Source organism: Notamacropus eugenii, chromosome 3 (genome assembly GCF_028372415.1).
Source record: "Notamacropus eugenii isolate mMacEug1 chromosome 3, mMacEug1.pri_v2, whole genome shotgun sequence".
NCBI classification, from domain to species: Eukaryota; Metazoa; Chordata; class Mammalia; order Diprotodontia; family Macropodidae; genus Notamacropus; species Notamacropus eugenii.
Window position 1 is genome coordinate 198,180,901 of NC_092874.1, and position 20,485 is coordinate 198,201,385.

Consider the following 20,485-nt stretch of genomic DNA (forward strand, 5'->3'; position numbering starts at 1 on the left):
GGACCCAAGGAAAGCAAAGTGCAAATACCAGAGTTAGACGTTCACAAGCCCTGCAAACGCAAGATATTGCTAGGGTCCTTTCTTTTTGCGGGGGAGGGCGGTGGTGGAAGGAAGATAGTGGGGCACAGGCAGTAAATGGAATGGAAACAGATGCTGCTTCTGGAAAGGGAGTGGCAAAGAGCGCAGAACCACCTAAGAGTGTTGGTCCAGCAGAGGACGCTCCAACAGAGCATGCACACATTTGGGCAGAGGGAGCAGCCCATAGGAATTCAGGGATGCTAACACGGCCTTCCCTGGCTCTCCACCTCCCCCTGGTGGTTAGAGAAAGAAAAGTAAACCAACCTAGAGTGTAATTTGGAAACACGTACATAGTGCTTTTCCAGACAAAGTCAACATAAATTGTAATTAAGTGAAAATAATCTGAAAACCTGGGAATTGTAACCTGTTATGAATATATAATGAGGTAAAGGGAATATAATCTGTTGATGACAAATGAGAAAAGAGGGGGAAATGGTCTGCATGGAAACAAAAGAAACTTTTAAATATTTGTCAGTTGTGTTTTTGTTTTTTAAATTCTGTCCATGGAGAAAGATGTTGTGATTCTTTAGACAGAAAAATCACTAGAATAGAGAAGAGTAGTTCTTCAGCTTGCCATAGCTTGCTAGGATATTTAAGACCTAGATTTGCCAGTAGATCTTTGATCTCATCTAGTAATACAGGCAGTGACCCACTCAAGTTTTGTTGTCCACTCTGTGACAGTGTAACGCTGTAGTCTGAACAATCAAAGTTGTGTGAGACACAAAGGGCAATGGAAAAATTATGGTGGGAATAAGCAGACTATAGCATAGTATGAACAATGACTACCAATGTTTTCCATGCAAGAATAATATGAGGATTGATTGCACCAGCATGAAAATCTGTGAAAGGAATACTCACCCACTAGTGCAGATCGTAAACCATCTGTGGCTTAGCTGATCAATTCTTGGAAGTTGACTGAAGCACATAATGATTTGATGACTTACTTGCTCAGTGTCACATAACCAAGCCTTGCTTGGTCAGACCCGTCATAGCAATATCAGTGTGGCAGTTGTGTGTAGAGAATGGATTGAAAAGGGGAAAGTCAATTTGTTGCTTTGTTGTTTAATCATTTTCAGTCATGTCCGATTCTTTGTGACCCCTTTTAAATTTTTCTTGGCAAAGATACTAAAGAGGTTTACCATTTTCTTCTCCAGTTCATTTTACAGATGAGGAAATTGAGGCAAATAGTGTTGTGACTTGCCTAGGATCACACAGCTAGTGTCTGAGGCTGGATTGGAACTCAGGTCTTCCTGACTCCAGGTCCAGCACTCTGTTCACCATGCCATCTAGCTGCCTGAAGACCAGTTAGTAAGCTATTATTGTAATGATCTGAACAAGAGGTGAGGGCCTGAATTGGGGTAGTGGTATGTGAGTGAAAACAAGGAAACAGATGTAAGATAGATTATGAAGACTGAGTAAGAAAGATTAAATAACTGATAGAAGAAGTGAAGGAGCAAAAAAGGTAAAAGATAAGTCCAAGATGATGAACCTGGGTAAATGGAAGGATAGTAGAGCCCTCAACAGAAGTGTTTAAAAGTTATGAATAGTGGAGGGCTTCAGGGCAATGATAATGGATGTGTTGAGTGTTACATGTGGTATGAGATTGTAGTTCAGGAGAAGACTGGGCCTTGATAAACAGATCTAAGCACTGTCTACAAAGAGATGATAGTTGAATCAATGGAAGTGGATGAAATGACAGTAAGAAAATGAAGAGTGTAGAGATCTTCGGATAGTGCCCTGGAAGAACACTAATGCATAGAGAGTAAGACAGAGATGATAATTCAGCACGGGTAACTGAGAAGGAGTAACCACTAGGAGAAAGCAGGGTCATGAAAACCTGGGGATGAGAGGACATCAGAAGGAGATAAATAACATTAAATGCTGCAGAGAGCTCAAGAAAGAGACAGTCAACCTTGCTACAGATAGATACATACACATGTAGATAGAAACATTTATGTTTCTAGATACATAGATACATGGATAGATACATCGACTTTACAAGTTAAGAAAGAGAGTATTCTGTCTATCATTACAAAGGAGACCCTAATGGAACTGGAAGATCCACTGCAGCCACTGATTCATCAGAGGAGAAGAATTAGGTTATCAAAAACTATGAAAATAAAAGATAGAAAATTAAAGAGAAGAAAAGTAGTTCTATGCTGAATTGAACCTGTTAGCAAATTATTCACATATTCACATAGCCAGAATAACAAAACAATACTTTCCCTTCCAACTTAAGCTATATTTAAAATAATTTCTAGGCATGTAGTTTTGTTTTGTTTTGACTTATCAATATGTAGTTCTTTACCTTTTTACTTTAAAATTCCTGCACCTCCTTAAGACTTTCTCCATAGTCTGGCTCTCTTTGAGAGACAGAGTTTGCAAAAGTGACATCCTTCTGCATGCTACCTTCATAGCTGTGCTGAATGAGCTGGGGTACCTTTCTCCACCTCTCCTATTTCTTCCAATTCTTTATTTTTTCAGATGGGTATAATTCATCTATAATTATTGCTTCATCACTCAAGCTAGAGCTGATAAAAATCACTTTTCTGATCCTTAGGAATTCTAAGTTGTAAAGGTTTTTCTCTGATAGTCCCAGTTAAGGTGTGTTCTAATCATATAATGCAGTTTCACAGTACAGAAATGTTCTGTGTCTTGTTCCTTCCCTAGCCAGAGAGAGAAATTCAGCCCAGGGCATTGACCTGTCCTTCACTTCTAGCCTCTAGCATCCCTATCTAGATGACTCTTATAATGGCACTCATAACTCATCCTCCACAACAGATTTGATTTGCTGATTTGCTCTTCCCTCTCCCCATCCCCTGCCCCCATTTCAGAATGTAATCTATATGTGACACATTAGCTTAGGTATAGCTTTAGTTAGCCTCTCACAAAACTCTCAATAGCTCACATCACCCCCCTCCCTCAGGCAAACCCTGGGAAATTAATATCTTGAAATTTGTGGGTATCAGGGGTTTGGCACACACCCAGATCATCTAAAATGGAAGCACCCATGTGGGAGCCACCAGAGAAGTGCTTATGTGAGAAAGGGGATCTGGGGCACATGTGGGCCTTCTATCTTTGGCCTGCCTACTATGTGACTTGAAGCACCCTCTTTCCATTGACTATGTAGCCAGGACTGTCAGCATCTTTAAATTTACCTGATTGAAACACAGCCAATCTCTTTCCAGGGTTGTCCAAGGGTACAAGACACAGCATATACTGCATGAATGTCATTCAGTTAAGGTAAAGGACCTGGGGATTCCTTCCTCCTCAGGCCCCTGTAAGTCCAAGAAACAGGCTTGGAGTTTGGTCTTATTTTGTTCGTACTTTTCAGTTCTAAGTGTAGGAAGTAAAGTCTTTATCCTGTGATCTTGAACTGTTGGGAACCTGGAGCTCAGGTTTCCAGTCCAGATATTACAACTAGCCTAGAAGGGAAGTCCTGAGAAGCCTGTGCCCCAGGATGCAAACCCAGGGGATCTTTGGACTTGAAACTTGTTGGAACTAATGCTGGACAGGGGTGGTATAGAGAGGATAACGCCTCTGGGGTGTTGTGGGGAAATGTTAATGTTTGCTCTGGCAATATATGAAGTAAATATTCCTTTGTGAAAGCTAATCTAGGGGCAGCTAGGCGGCACAGTGAATAGAGCACTGGCCCTGGAATCAAGAGGATCTGAGTTCAAATCCCAGTCTTAGACTCTTACTAGCAGTATGACCCTGGGCAAGTTACTTAACCTTCATTGCCCCCCCAAAAAAAACTCTAATCTGACTAATAAGTAATTAAATGGAACAAAGGTGTTTAAAACCCTAAAACTGAAGGGAACACAATTAGTGGGGATTGAGTCAATGACAGAGACAAATGGTCCTCTTAAGTCCTTAAGAGTCTTAAAGAATTTGGGGAGCAGGCTCTGACCTTGAGGCAATGGCGGCATGTACTTTTTCCCAAAGGGATCTCAGCTCCCCCACAAGAACTAATAGAACAGAATTTATTTTAATACAGTCATGTATAGAATAAGAACTCAGTTCTGAGCTCTTAGAAAAATAATGAAAGTCCCAGCCAGTGTTCCCCCTGCCTTCTCTCAGAGACTCAGCACAGGCCCTGCAACCCAAACAGCACTACCTTAGTGTAAAGATGGATTAGCTGTCCAGTCCAGTCAGTCAGTAAGCATTTACTAAGGGCCTCCCAGGAAGGAAGTTTGCAACTCTTATGACTCTTCACACACCTCTCCTCCAAGATGTTGGTATGTCCATTGGCAATTGATTAAATCTCAGCTACTGGAGCTGCCCCAGGGTGAATTGGTTGGTATAGGCCCATCTCTTGGTACCTTGCATTGGAGTGACTAGAATTTCTCCTCCAAAAAGTGAGCCACTCTTTGTACTAGCTCATAAAGTAAGCAAATATCTGCTTAGCAACTTTTGATTGTGGTTCTCTTTTTCCATTTCACCTTCTGGAGTAGACATACCAGGTGGGGGGGGGAGGGGCGGTGTTGGGGAGTTTTGTCCTCCCTGCTGATCCTCAAGAATTGTTAATGGCTACCTTCAATTAGACTCATATGAAAACTGGACGCGCTTGCCCAAGTCCTCCTAGCCCAAGAGAATAGCATCTTTTTTTCTCTTTTGAACACAGGTCAGGGAACAAATGATCTACTTGACAGTAGACTTTTCCAGCCCAGGAAAAGGCAGCAGACAAGGCACTGGTGGACTGTCCTGGAGAAGTACAAAAAAGATACATGTGCTTGCCTATATGGTCTGAGAGAGGAGCTCAGGGACAATGAATCTTTCCTGCACAGCATAATCCTAGAATCTAGCCTTCTAGCCAGAGAAGGGAGATTTAATGGGTGGCACCAGCCTTGGGGACTGACTTGATAATAACTTCAAGTTTTGGGAATTTGGTCATCCAATCTTCTATCTAGAGAAGGGGAATTTCCTGAATGGCAGAATTCCCAGAGAAAGAGAAGAATAACCTCTGTAATCTACACTGTTAAAGCACCAGTAAGGAACTAAAGCCACAACATGGATGAGAAAAGGGCTTTGGTTTTGCTCCCCACTATTCAGTGAGTTATTCAGTCAGTACAGACTCACTAGGACATGGGTTATCTGTCTAGCAGGTCAAAAATGTGTTCAAACTATGGAAAATCACTGAGTTTGGAAGACTCCAGGATCTTGCAGAAAAATGAAGAAAAATCTTCATTTCTAATGATTGGTCCTGGGCCATTGAGTGTCACTTTATATATTTTCTTTTCTATGGACTTTTGCAAGTTCTTGGAATTTTTTTGGATTTGATGTAGGGTAAAAAAAAAAAACTATCTTATACTTAATATGCATAAGTTACCTTTAACTCTTGTATGTAAGTTAGGAACCCTGTTACCCACATTTGGGAATGACTTAAGAAAGCAATATTCAGATATTCTTCAGACTAAATTCTGAATCAGGGCATATATAAGCCAAAGATAGAGTGATGGCATAATAAGCCACAGATAGAGTGATGGTTTATGACCACTATTTGAATTAGACCCAATCCAGGCATAACTCAGGACAGTGAACCACAGGTAAAAGAGAAAGACTCATTCCTGGAATTTCCATCTGTGGCTCACCCCTTGCGAAGGTGTGTGGATTCTCTGGACTATAGTAACTCCATGCCATCTGTGGTCCTCATGGCTCCACCAGCACTGGAATATTCTTTTGCTCTGCACCCACCACCTGAGGGCTCTAACCTCTGTCATCCTCACCACCCTCTTGGCAAAAAAGCACTTCTCCTCCTCCTTCCCACCCCTGAACTGTCTATCTCCACATGGTTTTTCTCTCGTTCTGCCCAATCACCATGTCACCTCATCAATCTTCACTACCCAAGTCTCTTTCTCTCCTGGGTATTTATATTTTCCAATTTCACAATACCCACTAAGAGCTAAAGACTGCTCTTGGTATATGGCCTCTACACAAGCATGTATTGCTATCTTTCTATTCTGTAGTCTAGAGACAAAATGAGTTTTGTATAATTGCAAATTATTTTTTATATTTAATGAATTTATTTGTTTTCAGTTTTCAACAATCATTTCCATAAGTTTTAAATTTTCTTCCCCTCTCTCCCCCTTCTCTCCAAGACAGCATGCAATCTTATATGGTTTCTACACATATATTCTTATTAAACACATTTTCACATTAGTTATGTTGCATAGACAATTAATTCCAAACTATTTTTGACCATTTTAATTGAGTACCACCAAATACTAATCTGTCCCCTCCTCTGGGAAGAATTCCTTGATTCTCCCCTTCTCCCAGGGCTTAATTTGCTCTCTCTCTCTCTCTCTCTCTCTCTCTCTCTCTCTCTCTCTCTCTCTCTCTCTCTTCTCTCTCTCCCCCCACCCTCCCTTCTGTCTCTCTCCCACCCTCCCTCTCTCCCTCCTTCCGTCTCTTTCTCTCTCTCTCTCTCTCTTTCTCTCTCTCATCTTGTTTTTATCTTTTTTGCATGTTGTATTCAGCTACAACAGTGACAGCGCCTTGAAGACAGTGACTTTTTCTGTCTTTCTTTGTATCCTCAGTTCTCAGCACAGTGTTTGGAACATAGTAGGTACCTTCTTGTCTTGACTTGACTTACTCTTGTTTTTGTATCCCCAACCCCCCTAGTCTGCTGCCTTGCACATAGAAGACACTTAGTAAATGTTTCTTGAATTAAATTGTTGAAGTAATGATTTGTCACTCTATTTAAAACATTCAGACTTAAAAACCATAGGTGCATCTGCTTTCTCTAAACCACTGGCCTGGAAATTTAGTTTTATTTCATTTATTGCTTGATCATGAAAGCAATATCTGGATGCTAAAAACCTCATAAAATTCCCCAGTTCTAATATGTCTCTCTTTAAGTTCTATTCACATTTAACTGTACACACAAATGAAGGAAATATGTCATAAGAAGGAAGCCAGGAAATGAGTCAAAGCTGCTTATCCCTTTGCTGCAGATTCAGCTAGGGGGCTGGTCCTGAAACCAGACACTGTGGTTTTCTATGGAAGGAATATAGAGCATGGCACCAACAAGGCCAGAACTGGAGTGCTGTGTTTTACATTTCCTGCCTTTAGTGGATTTAGGCTAAATCCATCACTTACATATACACATCTACATTTCAAAGAAATATTTGTTCTCTTGTACCAGGAATTCTCAGTTTGAGGGTTGGGAGTAGGAGAAACAGGATTGGGGGGCCAGGTTCTCAAATCCCTAAACTTTAAAAAATGGGATTAGCTCTGTAACACTTGCCCTAAAATTTATAGTTGATGATCATTGGGCTCAGATATCTGACTTTATACAAAAAACACATTCTCTCTCTCTCTCTCTCTCTCTCTCTCTCTCTCTCTCTCTCTCTCTCTCTCTCTCTCTCTCTCTCTCTCTCTCTCTCATACACACACACACACACACGACTCAGACACTTATTAGCTAAGTGACCCTGGGTAAGTCATTTAACTTCTATTTGTCTCAGTTTATTTAACTGTAAAATGGGAATAATAATAGCGTCTACTTCCCAGAGTTGTTGTAAAGATCAAATGAAATATCTATCCAAGACATACAGGGCCTTCTAACAGCAAACAACCCCAGGATTCCTTGGAAAGCACCCTGTTAAAAGTCATTTTACCCAGGGGTGTTCTGATAGATGTTTCACAACTGGCTCTGGGGAGGGGGGGAGTTGTATGCAGAACATACTTTTAAATTTAATCTGTGTTAACATTTTCACTATCTCTTTCTTAAGTCTAGAAATCAACAAAACAATAAATCAAGCCCTGATTTGTATCATTTGCCAATTTCCTAAAGTGTAAATGATCACACTGAACATTTAATAATCAGTTCTAGCAAGCCTATGTGAGTTGGCCCCAGCACTCTGTGATTCAGACTCTTTCCTAAGGACTGAGAGGGTAGCATCCCAAGACCACACCACGAGTAGTGTACACTTGGACCCAACTGAGCTCTCCATCTGCTCCAAAGATGTAGCATTACCTCCAACTCAGGGAACTCCTAGGATGACAAATTTGGAGAATGCTTAAATAGGGACCAACCCCTTCAAACTGGGTTGCCAGGGCAGACCCCCTGCAGAGACAGGGCTCCCTAGAAGACCTAATGCGACCACTTAAAAGACACCACTTTGGAGGGAATCTCTGTTTGCTTGACATATTCCATTGCTTCTACTCCTTATCTAAAAACCCTTCTAATTACCCTGATCCCAACTCAATTTATTTAGACATGCCTGTCAGTTTACCTGCCATAATGAGGAGTTCAGCCCACCTCACTCCATCACAGATCCAACCTGGTCTTCCTCTCATCTTCCTAGCTCAGGTCCCTCATCATCAACCTGAAATTTACCTAATCAAGTATCCATTCAAATGACACACTAACCTTCATGTGTACCTATGCTCAGGAATTTTGACCTACTTTATACTCTCACACCACCTCTCCACCTAATTGTCAGTCTACCTCTACGTTGGTAGGTAACTCCCAAGAACTCAACCAGGTAAACTTGAGCAAAAATAGCCCATACCAAGTACTTTGTGTCAAATCACAGTTGGGGATAGCTTGAGGCTGACATTTGGGTGCTGTAGAAGACATCTTGCCTGAGAAGACAGGTCTCACAGTTGAATGAGGAAAACTAAACCTTATAGACCTACTTTCAGAATGCTTCTCTGTTTCCTAGAGGTCTCAGCTTCATTCCTTTACCCCCAAAATGCCTTCTAGGAAATCTTGTCAAGCATGGGTGACCATGGCAAGTTTTTCAGCCTAGACCCAAGCACATGCGGAATTATGCCTGACATATTTATGCAGACAATAAATGAAAAGAGAGAAATTTGACCTCAAAAGTATAATTGAGACTTAGTGGTTTGAGATCCCTGTGTGGAATCAATGGTTCTAGAAGGGTATAAATTATTCAAAAATAACAGGAGACTTTTGTGGTTTTTTAATGGAGGAGAGAGTTAACAAAGCTATTGGAGTGGTTTTCAATTTCCTTTTTCAGTGGATTAAGGTAAACACAAGTTAATTAAGCTGTCCAGGGTTATGATCTGAACTCAGCTCTTCCTGACTCCAGGCCCAGTGCCCTACTCACCAAGTCACCTAGCTGCCTTCCTGTTTTTCATGCAGTTATAATTTCATTTGAAGGGTCTTCATGTGGAAGAGGGAATGGGCTTCTGTTTCACTCCAGAGGGCATCAGTAGATGGAAAAGGTAAAGATTTAAATTTAGGTTTAATAAAAGATGGTTATCCAAAAGTGAGACTTGCTGACTTAGGAGGTAGTGGGCTCTCACTCACTAGAGATCTTCAGGTCAAGGCCGGCTAAAAATATTGATGTTGTTGTGAGGATCCTGATTTGAGAATACTGAGCCTCTGAAGTCTCAATTCAGAGATTCAATGATCCACAAGATCTTAGGATGAAAGTTGGAAAGCAGATTCATAACCCCAATCTATTGAAATACTGTTCAGTTCTATGTAAGAGACACTTTGCTAAGGCAGTTTGTATTGAGGCCACTAGCTCTTGTCTTCCTTTAAACCTCACTCCAGCTTCTTACACGTGAATTCAGACCCTTCTCCATGCCTGGAATGCCTTTCTTCTATATCTCTCCCAGCTGAAATTCTTTTCCTTCAGTGCAAAGCTCAAGTGCCACATCTTCCATGAAGCTCCCCTCCCTCCTCCCCATATGAAAGTGATTTCTTCTTTCTTGAATTTCTTATAGCACTTTCCTTAAACCCTTCCTTTGCCCTTAGAGTCTATTTTCCTTGTGCCTTTAATGAATCCTATCTTATCTACATGCATCTTATCCTCCAATTAGATTACAGACGTGTGGAGGGCAGAAACTGTGTGGTTATTAACTTGCACCTCTGCCTTACTAGTATATGTAGAATTAAGTGTTTGTTGGGTTGAATTGAATTAAAAGTTGTTAAGGGAGAAAATCTACCAAGAGTTAATTCACCTTATGTTCAAAATAACCAGGTCTGGTCTAAGAGAGACAGTGCCTGGCGAAGGAGGTTGCTTCAAATCTCTCTTCAGGGAAGCTGGAAATACCTCTTTCTGCTTACAACAAGCAAATGCAGGTGCTTTTGCACCTCTCACTCTTCCGCTTTGTGTAGATAAGGAAAACTGAGGCTCTGAAAGCAGAGAGGTCCAAAAAACCAACTAAGACTTTCCCTGCGTTAGGTCAAACAGCCCAGACAGACTGAATAGATCACTTGTAGCCAAGGCACAAAGAAGATAGCTAAGTGCTGAGAGATGAGCAGAGCTTGGCAGGCTCTGAAACCAACTCTGTCCCAAGCTGGAGGACAAATCCCCAGGAAAGGTTTCACTACAGCCAAGATTCAAGGTGAGTTAATGAATAGAAAAGGGCTAGTGAAATTCTGTCATAGACCAAAAAACTGATATGAAATATCTTACAAAATAAAAGATTTTACCTATGGTTTCATTGAAATGGGAGGTCCACACTTTCTCTGAAACCTAGACTCTTAGACTAGACTTGCATAGTTATAAGTGACTTACCCAGGTCATAGAGTTTTTGTCAGACAGAGGACTTAAAGATAGGTCTTCCTAGCTCTGAGGCCAGCTCTCTCATCCCCTATGCCAAACTGCCTCTCCCATCTTTAAAAATAAAAGTTGCTTAATGTCATTTAGTAAAGAATACTGAATTTGAAATCAGAATGCTAGGTTCTAATCCTAATTCAGCTGGGTGAGTTTATACAACTAACTTGACTTCTCCGGTCCAGTTTCCTCATCTATCAAATGAGGTTGCTTGGATTTGATGACTTCTAAATTCATAGAGTTAAGATCCAACATTTTGTGAGTCTATAAATCAAAAGCAACCAATCTTTCAAAGTTCAATAGACCTTTAAGAGTATTGGTTAGCTGAAAAATCTATTCATGATGAATATTCCATTGGCTAATATCAGAGAGAAGGTCTAATGCCCATCATTTCTTTAGGACCTTGAACTTTTCCAAGCATTTTCTCTTATATTATGTCCTTCAGCCGAGATCAAGGGTGGGGAACCTTCCTCCTCGAGGCCACATATGACTCTCTAGATACTTAAGTGCAGAAACTTTGAATCCAAACTTTACAGAACAAATCCTTTTATTACGGTTCCCCACCTAGATTATATATTTGACACATTTGAGTGTGCCAAATGCTAAATCACTATTCTTTCTATATCTCCATCCTTTTCCTTTCCTTTCAAACACAAAGTAAACTGACTGGCAGAGGGGTGGGAAGTCATCATTCAAATCAGCACGTGCAATTTTTCAAGTACTTTTTGTACCCAGTTGGGCATCAATATCTCTGCTGATGTTAATTTCCTTCTATAGCCTAAGTTACTGTACTTTCTCCTTCAGTTTCCTAAAATGATTCTACTGAACAGTCCTCAAAATTGAAAAACTGAAGCTTTACAGAATGCATCTCAGACCTTCACTAGATCATAGATTTTTGGACCAGGAAAGGACTATGGAGATAATATGGTCCAACTTCCTCATTTTAAATATGAAGAAACTAAGCCTTAGAGAGGTTATGACTTGCCCAATATGATACAACTAGAATCACACAAATCTTTATATAGTATGGTATTAGATCAGAGTCATCTAGTCAGAATGATAAAAGTCTAATGCCACGCTATATAAAAACTGCATTAAAGCTCAGGTAACTAACTGGTGTTTGAATGTGTTGGTATGAATGCAGCAATACTTTATTTACAGGAAGAATGCTCCAAAAAGAATGAAAAGGCTGCACAGTCTCTGGACTCAAAATGATGTTTATTCATTTTTTAGTAGCATCTGATTCTCCATGACCCCATTTGGGGTTCTCTTGGCAAAGATACTAGAACGGTTTGCTATTTCCTCCTCCAGCTCGTTATACAGATGAGGAAACTGAGGCAAACAGGGTCAAATTATTTGTCCAAGTTACAACTAGTGGGTATCTGAGGTCACATTTGAACTCAGGACTCCAGGTCTGGTACTTTATCCATAGCGCCATCTTGCTGCGTTAGTTCACTCAGAGTACTTGTATTCAAATCACGCCTTTGCTGCTTCCTTCCTGTAAGTCCCTCAACCTCCCTGGGCCTCACTTTCTTTATCTATAAAATAAGGGGTTTGGACTAGATGATTTCTGAAGTCCCTCTTGGCTCTAGATCTATGACCTTATGGATATAATGCTTAATATAAGGGAGTTTTGCAGATAATTGACATTTGCCTATTTAAGTATAAAATCATTTTTCTTTTAAACACTCTTAATGAAAATCTTCCTGAAATGTATTATACTTTTCTCTGCCTTATGAGAATGCACTTTACGTAATTTGACCTTTTATGATAACATAAGGTCATTATTATGAACAGCAATTATGAATAACCTCGGAGATTTTGGAAGTGTAAAGCTATTTACCCTTTTACTAACAGGACCCAAATTGCGGTGCTCTTTATTTTTATCTCCAATTTTATAGTTTCTGTCTGTTCCTTTGAGGTCAGATTGTCAGTTCTCATCATCACTGCTGTCAGTGAGGAGTGACACCTGTCTCTTCTTGCCTTTAGCTGTTATCTTTAAATTTGTTGCCTTCTATGTCTTTGGACTGGAATGCCAAATGTTTATTTGAAATATAATAAATTAAATTTGAGTGAAGGCTGGACAATATTCCCAAATTCTCAGCCTTATTCGATTTTTAGATAACAATTTTATTTCCTCAGAGACCTTTTTCCCATACTCCCCAGTCTGGTTCCCACATACATGGACATTTATTGTATGTACTACTATCCCTGTTCTAATGTACCCATGTAGTTTGATTCACACACAGTATAGCTTGCATTTTTGGAAAATAGAACATGATACAGTTTTGGTAAAACACTACAATGCAGAATGGAAGCTTAGACCTCAGCATTATGAAAGACAGCATATTCAAATGTTTTCAGTATAGAACACTAGAAGAATAACCAGAAAATTATTTAGACATTCAAAATATTGTTTTTAACAAGTTTATTTTTGAAAAATACATTTTTTTCCTGATGTGCACCTTTTATCTAAGTATTTCATTCTTCCTTCCACAACATTTCATTTCATACCTTATTCCTGATAGAATGAAGACTTATCAAAACAACATTCTGTATATTCCCACAAAAATATTATTGTCCCTTAATAATTAATATTTAGCTACATTTGACCAAAGATAAATTGCCTAATGCCCTAAAGAGCTTCCAAATTTCAAAATAATAATAACATAGGAAAAACTGGTGATCTTCTTTTCCTACCAAGTCCCCAATGGCATATAAGCCAGATATTCTTATTGATTAAGGCACTTATTCATTCAATAATATTTAGGGAATCCCTACAGTATACTTAGCATTATTGCAGAACAGTCATTGTCCCTTTATAAATTGATCCATGCAAGATGTAACTCAAAGTTACAATTTTGATGCATTTAAAGTACTTAGTGATACTGCATCTGACTGCTCAGTATAGAGTTTATTCACTGATAGAATCCAATTCAGTATTAAGCACTGGTAAGAATGAAGTTGGGGCCACATTTGACCAGCACCTATCTAAATAAGTTAAGGAAATATAGGCCCTCTCACTGGCCTAGGATACAAGAGAAAAAAGGCAACAAGATATGAGTCAAAGTTTTCAGAAAAATTGGAAATATACCCCCCAAAGTTTTGAAATTTCACTTCCTTAGGCTCATTGCCATCACTGGTAGGTGATTTTTTGGGGGGGACCCAACATTTTGGAAACTATTTTTGGTATTTGGTGACAATTATTGGAAGGTCAACTCATGAAACTTTTAAGTGTTTTCTTAAGGGTAACTACCAAAAAACCAATACCAAACCCAAAAAACCCTGGATCTCCTGTACCTGTAACAAATGAAACCAAAACATACCACTATAACCTCACCAACCACACCGTCCATCAATCATAAGACACAACTTCAAAGGACACTAGGCTGTCTGAGTGTAGATGCTTGTTTCATACAACTCCTCCTCTTAAATTATTCTTTTCTATATTGAATACATTCTCTTTCCAGGTCAAGTCTTATCTCTTGTCATGTGTACCTTACAGGTAAACATCTATTTTAATAATCAGACATATATTATCTTACTCTTTTTCCTAAAGGCTATTTTTAAAAAAAAACTATCCCTTTATTTGGTCCCTCTTTAATTTACCTTACCTACTTAACAGGAACATTGAAAAAGAAACTCCTCTCCACAGATCAAAAAGGGAGTGATGTCACCTCCAACAATCATTTATCTATCTTCTATCCACTTTACAGAAGCCACTTGGCTGCACTTTACCCCTTGGAAATGATGCTAGTGATGGTGGCCATCATTTCCCAAATTTGCTATTCTGGTGATTTTTTAAATATATCACTCTATAAAATTCAGTTATATAATAAAAATCAATAAAATAATAAAAGTTAAATAAATAAATAAACTATTTTGTGTGGTGTTGAAATAAATGGTAGAAAAGCTAGTTTCTCAATAAAGTTACATTCTTTGGTGTACCAGTGTCTACAACATATAGGCAATACTGCCCTCTAAAGGGTAGAATGTGTCATATCCTTTAGTTAATAAAGTAGGGAATTTTAGACCAATTATACCTTTCCCTTACACTGACCCTACCACTTTCGCAGTTATCTCATCTTTTCCATTATCCCAAGGGATGCTGACTGTCTTTGAGCCTGCCACCCAACATAGATAGGTAGCAGAAAGAGGGCCCCCTTAGACTGCACACCGAATATTGGAGTAATAGCCATGGGGATCCTTGAAATCATTAGGTCAGGATGTGTAAATTCAGCCTACAGCCACTTCAAGTGATCCTCTCTAATCTCCAAGGTGAATCCTTAAATAGAGAAAGCTGGGGAAAACAAAGGGTCAGGTTAGTTCCAGGTATCTTCCTTCAATTCTGAACCAGAGATTTTTGCTTATTTTGGGTGTAGGGAGAATAGTTTTAAAAAGGAAGTAAGAGTAGTCCTCTTTGGCCTCTGTAACTGGGTTTTTGTTCTGGATCCTCTTGTGCTCCTTGGAATCAAAAGAGGGGGTAATTAGATCTGCCCTGCTCCCTAAGACATCTTTGGAGCCTTTCAATTACCTTGGGCTTGAAAGTGAATGCCTTGAACTGACCTGACTCTGAAGAAGTCTCCTAGACCCTCTTTGGCCTCAATCTGCACCCCCACGGCAGAACTGGAGCCATCCTGAAAATCCAGATAATTCTGCAGGGTGCAAACTGAGGGTAGTTAGAGAAGAACATTTAATTAGCTTTTGATTGGCATTGGTGACTAGGAAACTTCTGATGTTAACAGGAAAACATTGTGCTAGTTCAGAACACATTAATAGTGCCATTCACATGTGCTACTCTTACACACGGGGAAAGTCTCCTGCACTAAATCCCAGTCCTTTCAGTCACAGGATATCACAGTGGTGAGAAAATAAGGGCTATGAGAACCCATCATTTCAAGTCACATACTCATAAAATCTCAGTGTTACATGGCATCTCAGAAATCCAATCCATACCCAAACCATACATCCCTTTTATAATAAGAATCTGGGTTTCTTTTTTCTTTCCACTCTTTGTGTACAACTACCCAACCCAGTTCAGCTCCACGGTCTTAATCTCCGGGGGAAATCTTTGCTCTCAAAAAATCATCCCTCCATATTTGTCCAGAGAGTTCTTTGAGTTCAAGCAGGGGTTTCCATGTTTGGTTTTTGCATAGAGCTGCACTCTAGATTCCAGCTGCTGACTAAGTTCATCCAGGGCAGTGGTGCAGGACTCCAGGCTTTCGGCCAGCTTCTGAATCTTGGCCTTCAACACGGCCTGGCTAACCTTCGTGGCCCCCTCTGCATGCCTGGGGATGAGGAAGCCACGTGAGCCAAAGAACACGATAAAGTAGACTGAATTATATAGAGCAATGGAAGCCTTTTTCCCAGACTGGAGAAGCTGGAAGTCCAGACAGCCCTGTCCTCGGCAAAAGAAATCCAGGCACCCCAGTATTTCCCTCATCTGGTCCTGGCAAACTGCGGCAATGTCCTGTACTCTTCTCAGCTCTCGGGAGTTGCAAAACACCAGAGACAAGTCCGAACTGATGGTAACAGCCCCTCCTGCAGTGGCCACACCCAGCCCCACTGCTGACGCCAGAAGAGAGGTCCCTAGAGTGACGGGACTCAAGGACAGTCCCACAATGGCCGTGATGGCTCCAGCGGCACTCAGGGAACTTCCTGCGATGTTAGCCAGCAGAGACCTTTGGCGAAGCTTTTCAATCTTGCGGATGATGTCCTGGAGGCTCCGGATCTGGCCATGGAGTCTGCTCCTTCTATCCACCAACAACACCTGGAAACGGCGAAGGGAATCCACAGCTTGGGGCTGAGGGACAATGAGTCTTTCCATGACACTATTAAGAAACAGATAAAGGGTCAATGCAAAGGCTTTATGCAATGACAGGAATTGTATCTATGATCACTGTCAGCAAAACGGTCTCTCAGTGTTGGGAAGACCTGAGTTCCAATTCCAGTACTTTCTATATCACCCCCTGGAAATCTTAATCTCTGAGTCTGAGTTTTCTCATTTGTAAAATGAAAATTTTTCATAAAATGAAAAATATTTCATCACAGGATAATTATGAGCGTCAAGAGAGGAAAATGTATGTTAAAAAAAAAAGCACTTCAGAAACTTTGATGCTATAAAAATGTTACTAATACAGACCATGACCCCTGAAGACTGCTAAAAGCTTTCAGTTGAGAAAATACCCTCAACCAAGGCAGATCAACAAGTGCCCTAGAATTTATAGTCTTAGAAAATTGCCTGGGGGACACTAAAAAGTTATAGGATTTAAACATAGGTGTCTCTCAGAGTCAGCGGTAGGATTTGAAACTGATTTTATTGCCTCTAAGAGTGACTCTCTGTCCACTCCACCACACTGTCCCCTCCTTGACCACGATCTTCCTTCTCATCAGCATTACTTTCAAACATGGGTTCTATTCTAAGCTCACTCACTAACCATTCAAATAGTTTAACCTTGGGCATTTCACTTAAAGGAAGCCAGGATCTTATTTTCTTCACAAGTAAATAGGAATAACACTATCTCCCACTTACCCGACAGGAAAAATGAAAATAAATTGAATTATAGGTTTAAAGAGATTGACTAGGGGTGAAAGAAAGTATAGGAGGAACAGAAAGTATCGACTTTTTCCTCTCCTTTTTGATCCCCTTTAGAATCTCCTTCCATTCCCAGATCTCAAATATTTGACTCATTTTGGGATAACTAAAAGGTTTTCTAGGGGTCCACAAGGGTACTTTTATCTCAGTATTCAATCTAAAGTATAGTGAGGTTTTTTGTTTCACTTGCTCTTATAATAGTCAAGGCTCCTCAGTTCTCCCACAATAGCATCACTTTCCTAGTCATTTCAACTCTCTGATGAGAGATCTGAAAAATGTTTATATCAAGTCATCTCTCTATCTTTTTTTTTTTTTTACTAAAAACTAAAGCTTCATGGAGAACTATGAAAATTAACAGGATGACAATAGAAGAAATACAAGATAAAAACAAAATAAAGCAAAAATAACACAAAATAAAATAGTCATTAGCATGGACAAGGCAGAGCAAATTGCAAATGCTTTCAGCCAGGGAAGCTTACTTCCTACTGTAATCAATGATTTTCACTCAGTATATATATACATACATATATATTATATGTATATGTATATATACACATATATGACTGATTTCTTAGTCAGTCAACAGTCAATAAGTATTTATTAAGTGACTTAAGAGGAATTTCTTAAAAGACAAAGAATAAGTAGGAGAGGCAGGGCATTTTAATTATAAAATAATTAAAGCTTTTAAAATACCTCCCGCCTTTTAACTTACCAAAGTCTTTTCACTTATAGCTTCTTCTTTTATTTCTCACAATAACCCTGTAAGTCAGATAGTATAAATAAATTTTCTCTCTATTTGGAAGATAAAGAAACAAGTACAGAGCAGTTAAGTGACCCATCCAAAGGCACCCAGCTAATGACTAATAGAGCTGGGACTGGGATTCTCATTGCTAGCCATATTCCCTATCCATTGTACAAATTAATCTTCTCTTCCCAGGGAAATGCCTCAATAAGACCATCAAAAGAAAGAAAAACTCACATACACAATGTTCAGTGACATAAACTCAATATTAACAGAACCCCAAAGGCTATTTTTTCTCTAAAAATATCACATCAGGCTTCCAACTTACCCTTGCTTCACTTCTGGGTGCCTCCAAAAAGGAAAAATCTTGGGCTGTTTCTGGATGAGTATATTTTATAGTTAGGAAGGACCAATAGCTACCCTGGGAAAACGTTGCCTCATTCCAGGAGTATGCCATTTCCTGCCTCTGGCCCCATGCTGCCTTAGTCCCGAAGGATGTGACATACGGGAAAGTGACCTCCTAGCTGTGCAGCCCAGCACAGCACATCCCGTGCTGAGGAAATGAACATTGTGTATTTGCTTTCCCAAGAGTGCAGGAAAAAGAACCGCAGGTTCTTCTCCAACTTGAAACAAGTGTTGTCATCATTCCAGGGGGAGACCCTGCCTTTCCTATCTTGGGAATAGCTGGTGACATCATTGAAGAGGACATCAAAAGTGTCGGCTGACCAACTACAGAGCTTCTGAAGAAACATTTCCTAACCACTTGTAAAAAAGGAAAAGAATTCTTGCATTAGATATTCATCTCCCGTGTAAAGTGACATTTTTAAAAATCAAACTGTGAGTGCCTGAACATACATGCAGTCCATTTGATAGGATAAGTGAAGGCTACCTCCACAGGAAGGGCTGAGGGTGCCACCAGCTGGGAAAGAGACATCAGAGGGCTCAGAAAGGGCAAATAACAGAGCAAATGCGTCAGAAAAATCAACTGGGTCATGTCACATAAGGAGCTAATTATAGACTTCAGCAGCAAGGGTTTGGCTTCATATTTTAACTAGAACTTAGAATTGTAGCCCAAAGGGGAATCAAACAAATGGACTTTATCTACTTTGGTGAAGTGAAGGGGAAGCTATACATAAGACCCTTAAAACAATTGCGTGGAAAGTATGTTGAGAGCACACTTTGCCATTGGCTAAGTCAGCTGAGGGATAGGTTTCATTAGTTTGAGTAATTTCAAATTATATTAGCCAGCTCTGCATTTTCTTCGGTGCTGGGTGACCTGGATCAGACCACCCTACGGTGGGGAAGTAGCTGACAAGAAAGATTTCAATAAGTTTAGCTTCTTAGCTGTGGTGGTCCAAAGATTTTCCCTCCTGAATTTGCTATTGTTGTGTGTGGTTTCTTTAGAAACAGTAGTCAGTAAGAGGCTGGTGTAATGGGGCAGAAAAAAAAAGAGAAAGTAAATTCTTGTTATGTGAAAAGAAATATTTAAAAGAATGCTGGTATGGAATTCATGCGTTTCCTGAAGTTCTATTTGGTTCAAGGCTGGATCATATAATGTCTTGGCAACTAGGACACAGAATATAGCCAAGATTAGATGTGAGCAGTGCTGTAGATTCAGCATTAAATATTTCATGAGAGAGTTTAATTTCTGGAGAATAGGCTTCTTCGTGACAAACTGTGACAATATGTATAGAACTAAAAACCAAAAATGCTAAAGCTATACAATTCAAAAAGGAATGTTGTTTATAATGTGATTCATTTGAAAAAAGATCTGGAGGGTTCAGTGGAATTCAAGCTCAGCGAGAGTCACCAGTGTCATATGACAGCCAAAAAAGCCAGTGATGTCTTAGGATGCATTGAGAATGAAGGTGTGCAGAATTAAAAAAGTAATAACACTTTGGAATTAGGGCAGAGCCAAGATGGCTGAGTATCAGAAGTACAACAAAGCTCCTCTTCCCACCTCAAAACATGTCTAGAAAATTCACCAGACCACATTCTGATTGGAAAATCCCCCCTTCCCCCAAATCACAGTAAGTCATTTTTCCCACCCACATTCACATACGGAGACAGACAGAGAGATCTGCAGACAGGGAGACAGGGTCTAATGAGGAACAGCAGCATGGGTCATGCCAGCCCAGGGAGAGGCTACAGACTCCAGGTAAAGATCATACCAGCAGCTACTTCATAGGGTTTTTGTGAGGATCACATGACATAATATCCGTAAAGCACGTATTACAATGCCCAGCACGTGGAAGGCACTTAATAAATACTTGTTCCACTCCCCGCCCTTCTAAAACCAGCAAAGAGAGTCCCAAGCTTGAACAGGATGCAGAAATAGATGCCAAATGGCAGTTCTGTTGCTCACTACCCAGGTCTAAGCTATAGATCCAGGGCTGGTTGAGGAGGGGTCCTACAGCCAAGGGTGATGGTCCAGGTTGAGGGGCAGGTAGAGGATCTTAAGCAGTGTACCAAACAAGGAACAGGCTCAAAAGAAAGAGCAGCTGTATGGTTTTGATCCCATAAGAAGAATGA

The 20,485-nt window shown here is 40.0% G+C and overlaps 1 protein-coding gene across 2 annotated transcripts; it reads right to left on the bottom strand.

Annotated features, from left to right (window-relative positions):
- Window positions 1–13,027: 13,027 nt before the first annotated feature.
- On the bottom strand, window positions 13,028–18,458 carry APOLD1 (apolipoprotein L domain containing 1). Of its 2 annotated transcripts, XM_072653912.1 has the most exons (3): window positions 18,282–18,454; window positions 17,924–17,970; window positions 13,028–16,447 (listed from the first exon to the last, which is right to left on the bottom strand). In XM_072653912.1, the coding sequence occupies exon 3, from the start codon at window positions 16,441–16,443 to the stop codon at window positions 15,694–15,696; it is 750 nt and encodes a 249-aa protein (XP_072510013.1). In that variant the 5' UTR covers window positions 16,444–16,447; window positions 17,924–17,970; window positions 18,282–18,454; the 3' UTR covers window positions 13,028–15,693. The 2 variants fall into 2 exon arrangements, with proteins under 2 accessions (XP_072510013.1, XP_072510014.1); XM_072653913.1 differs by lacking the exon at window positions 17,924–17,970 and having other exon boundaries at window positions 18,282–18,458.
- Between the last annotated feature and the right edge of the window lie 2,027 nt (window positions 18,459–20,485).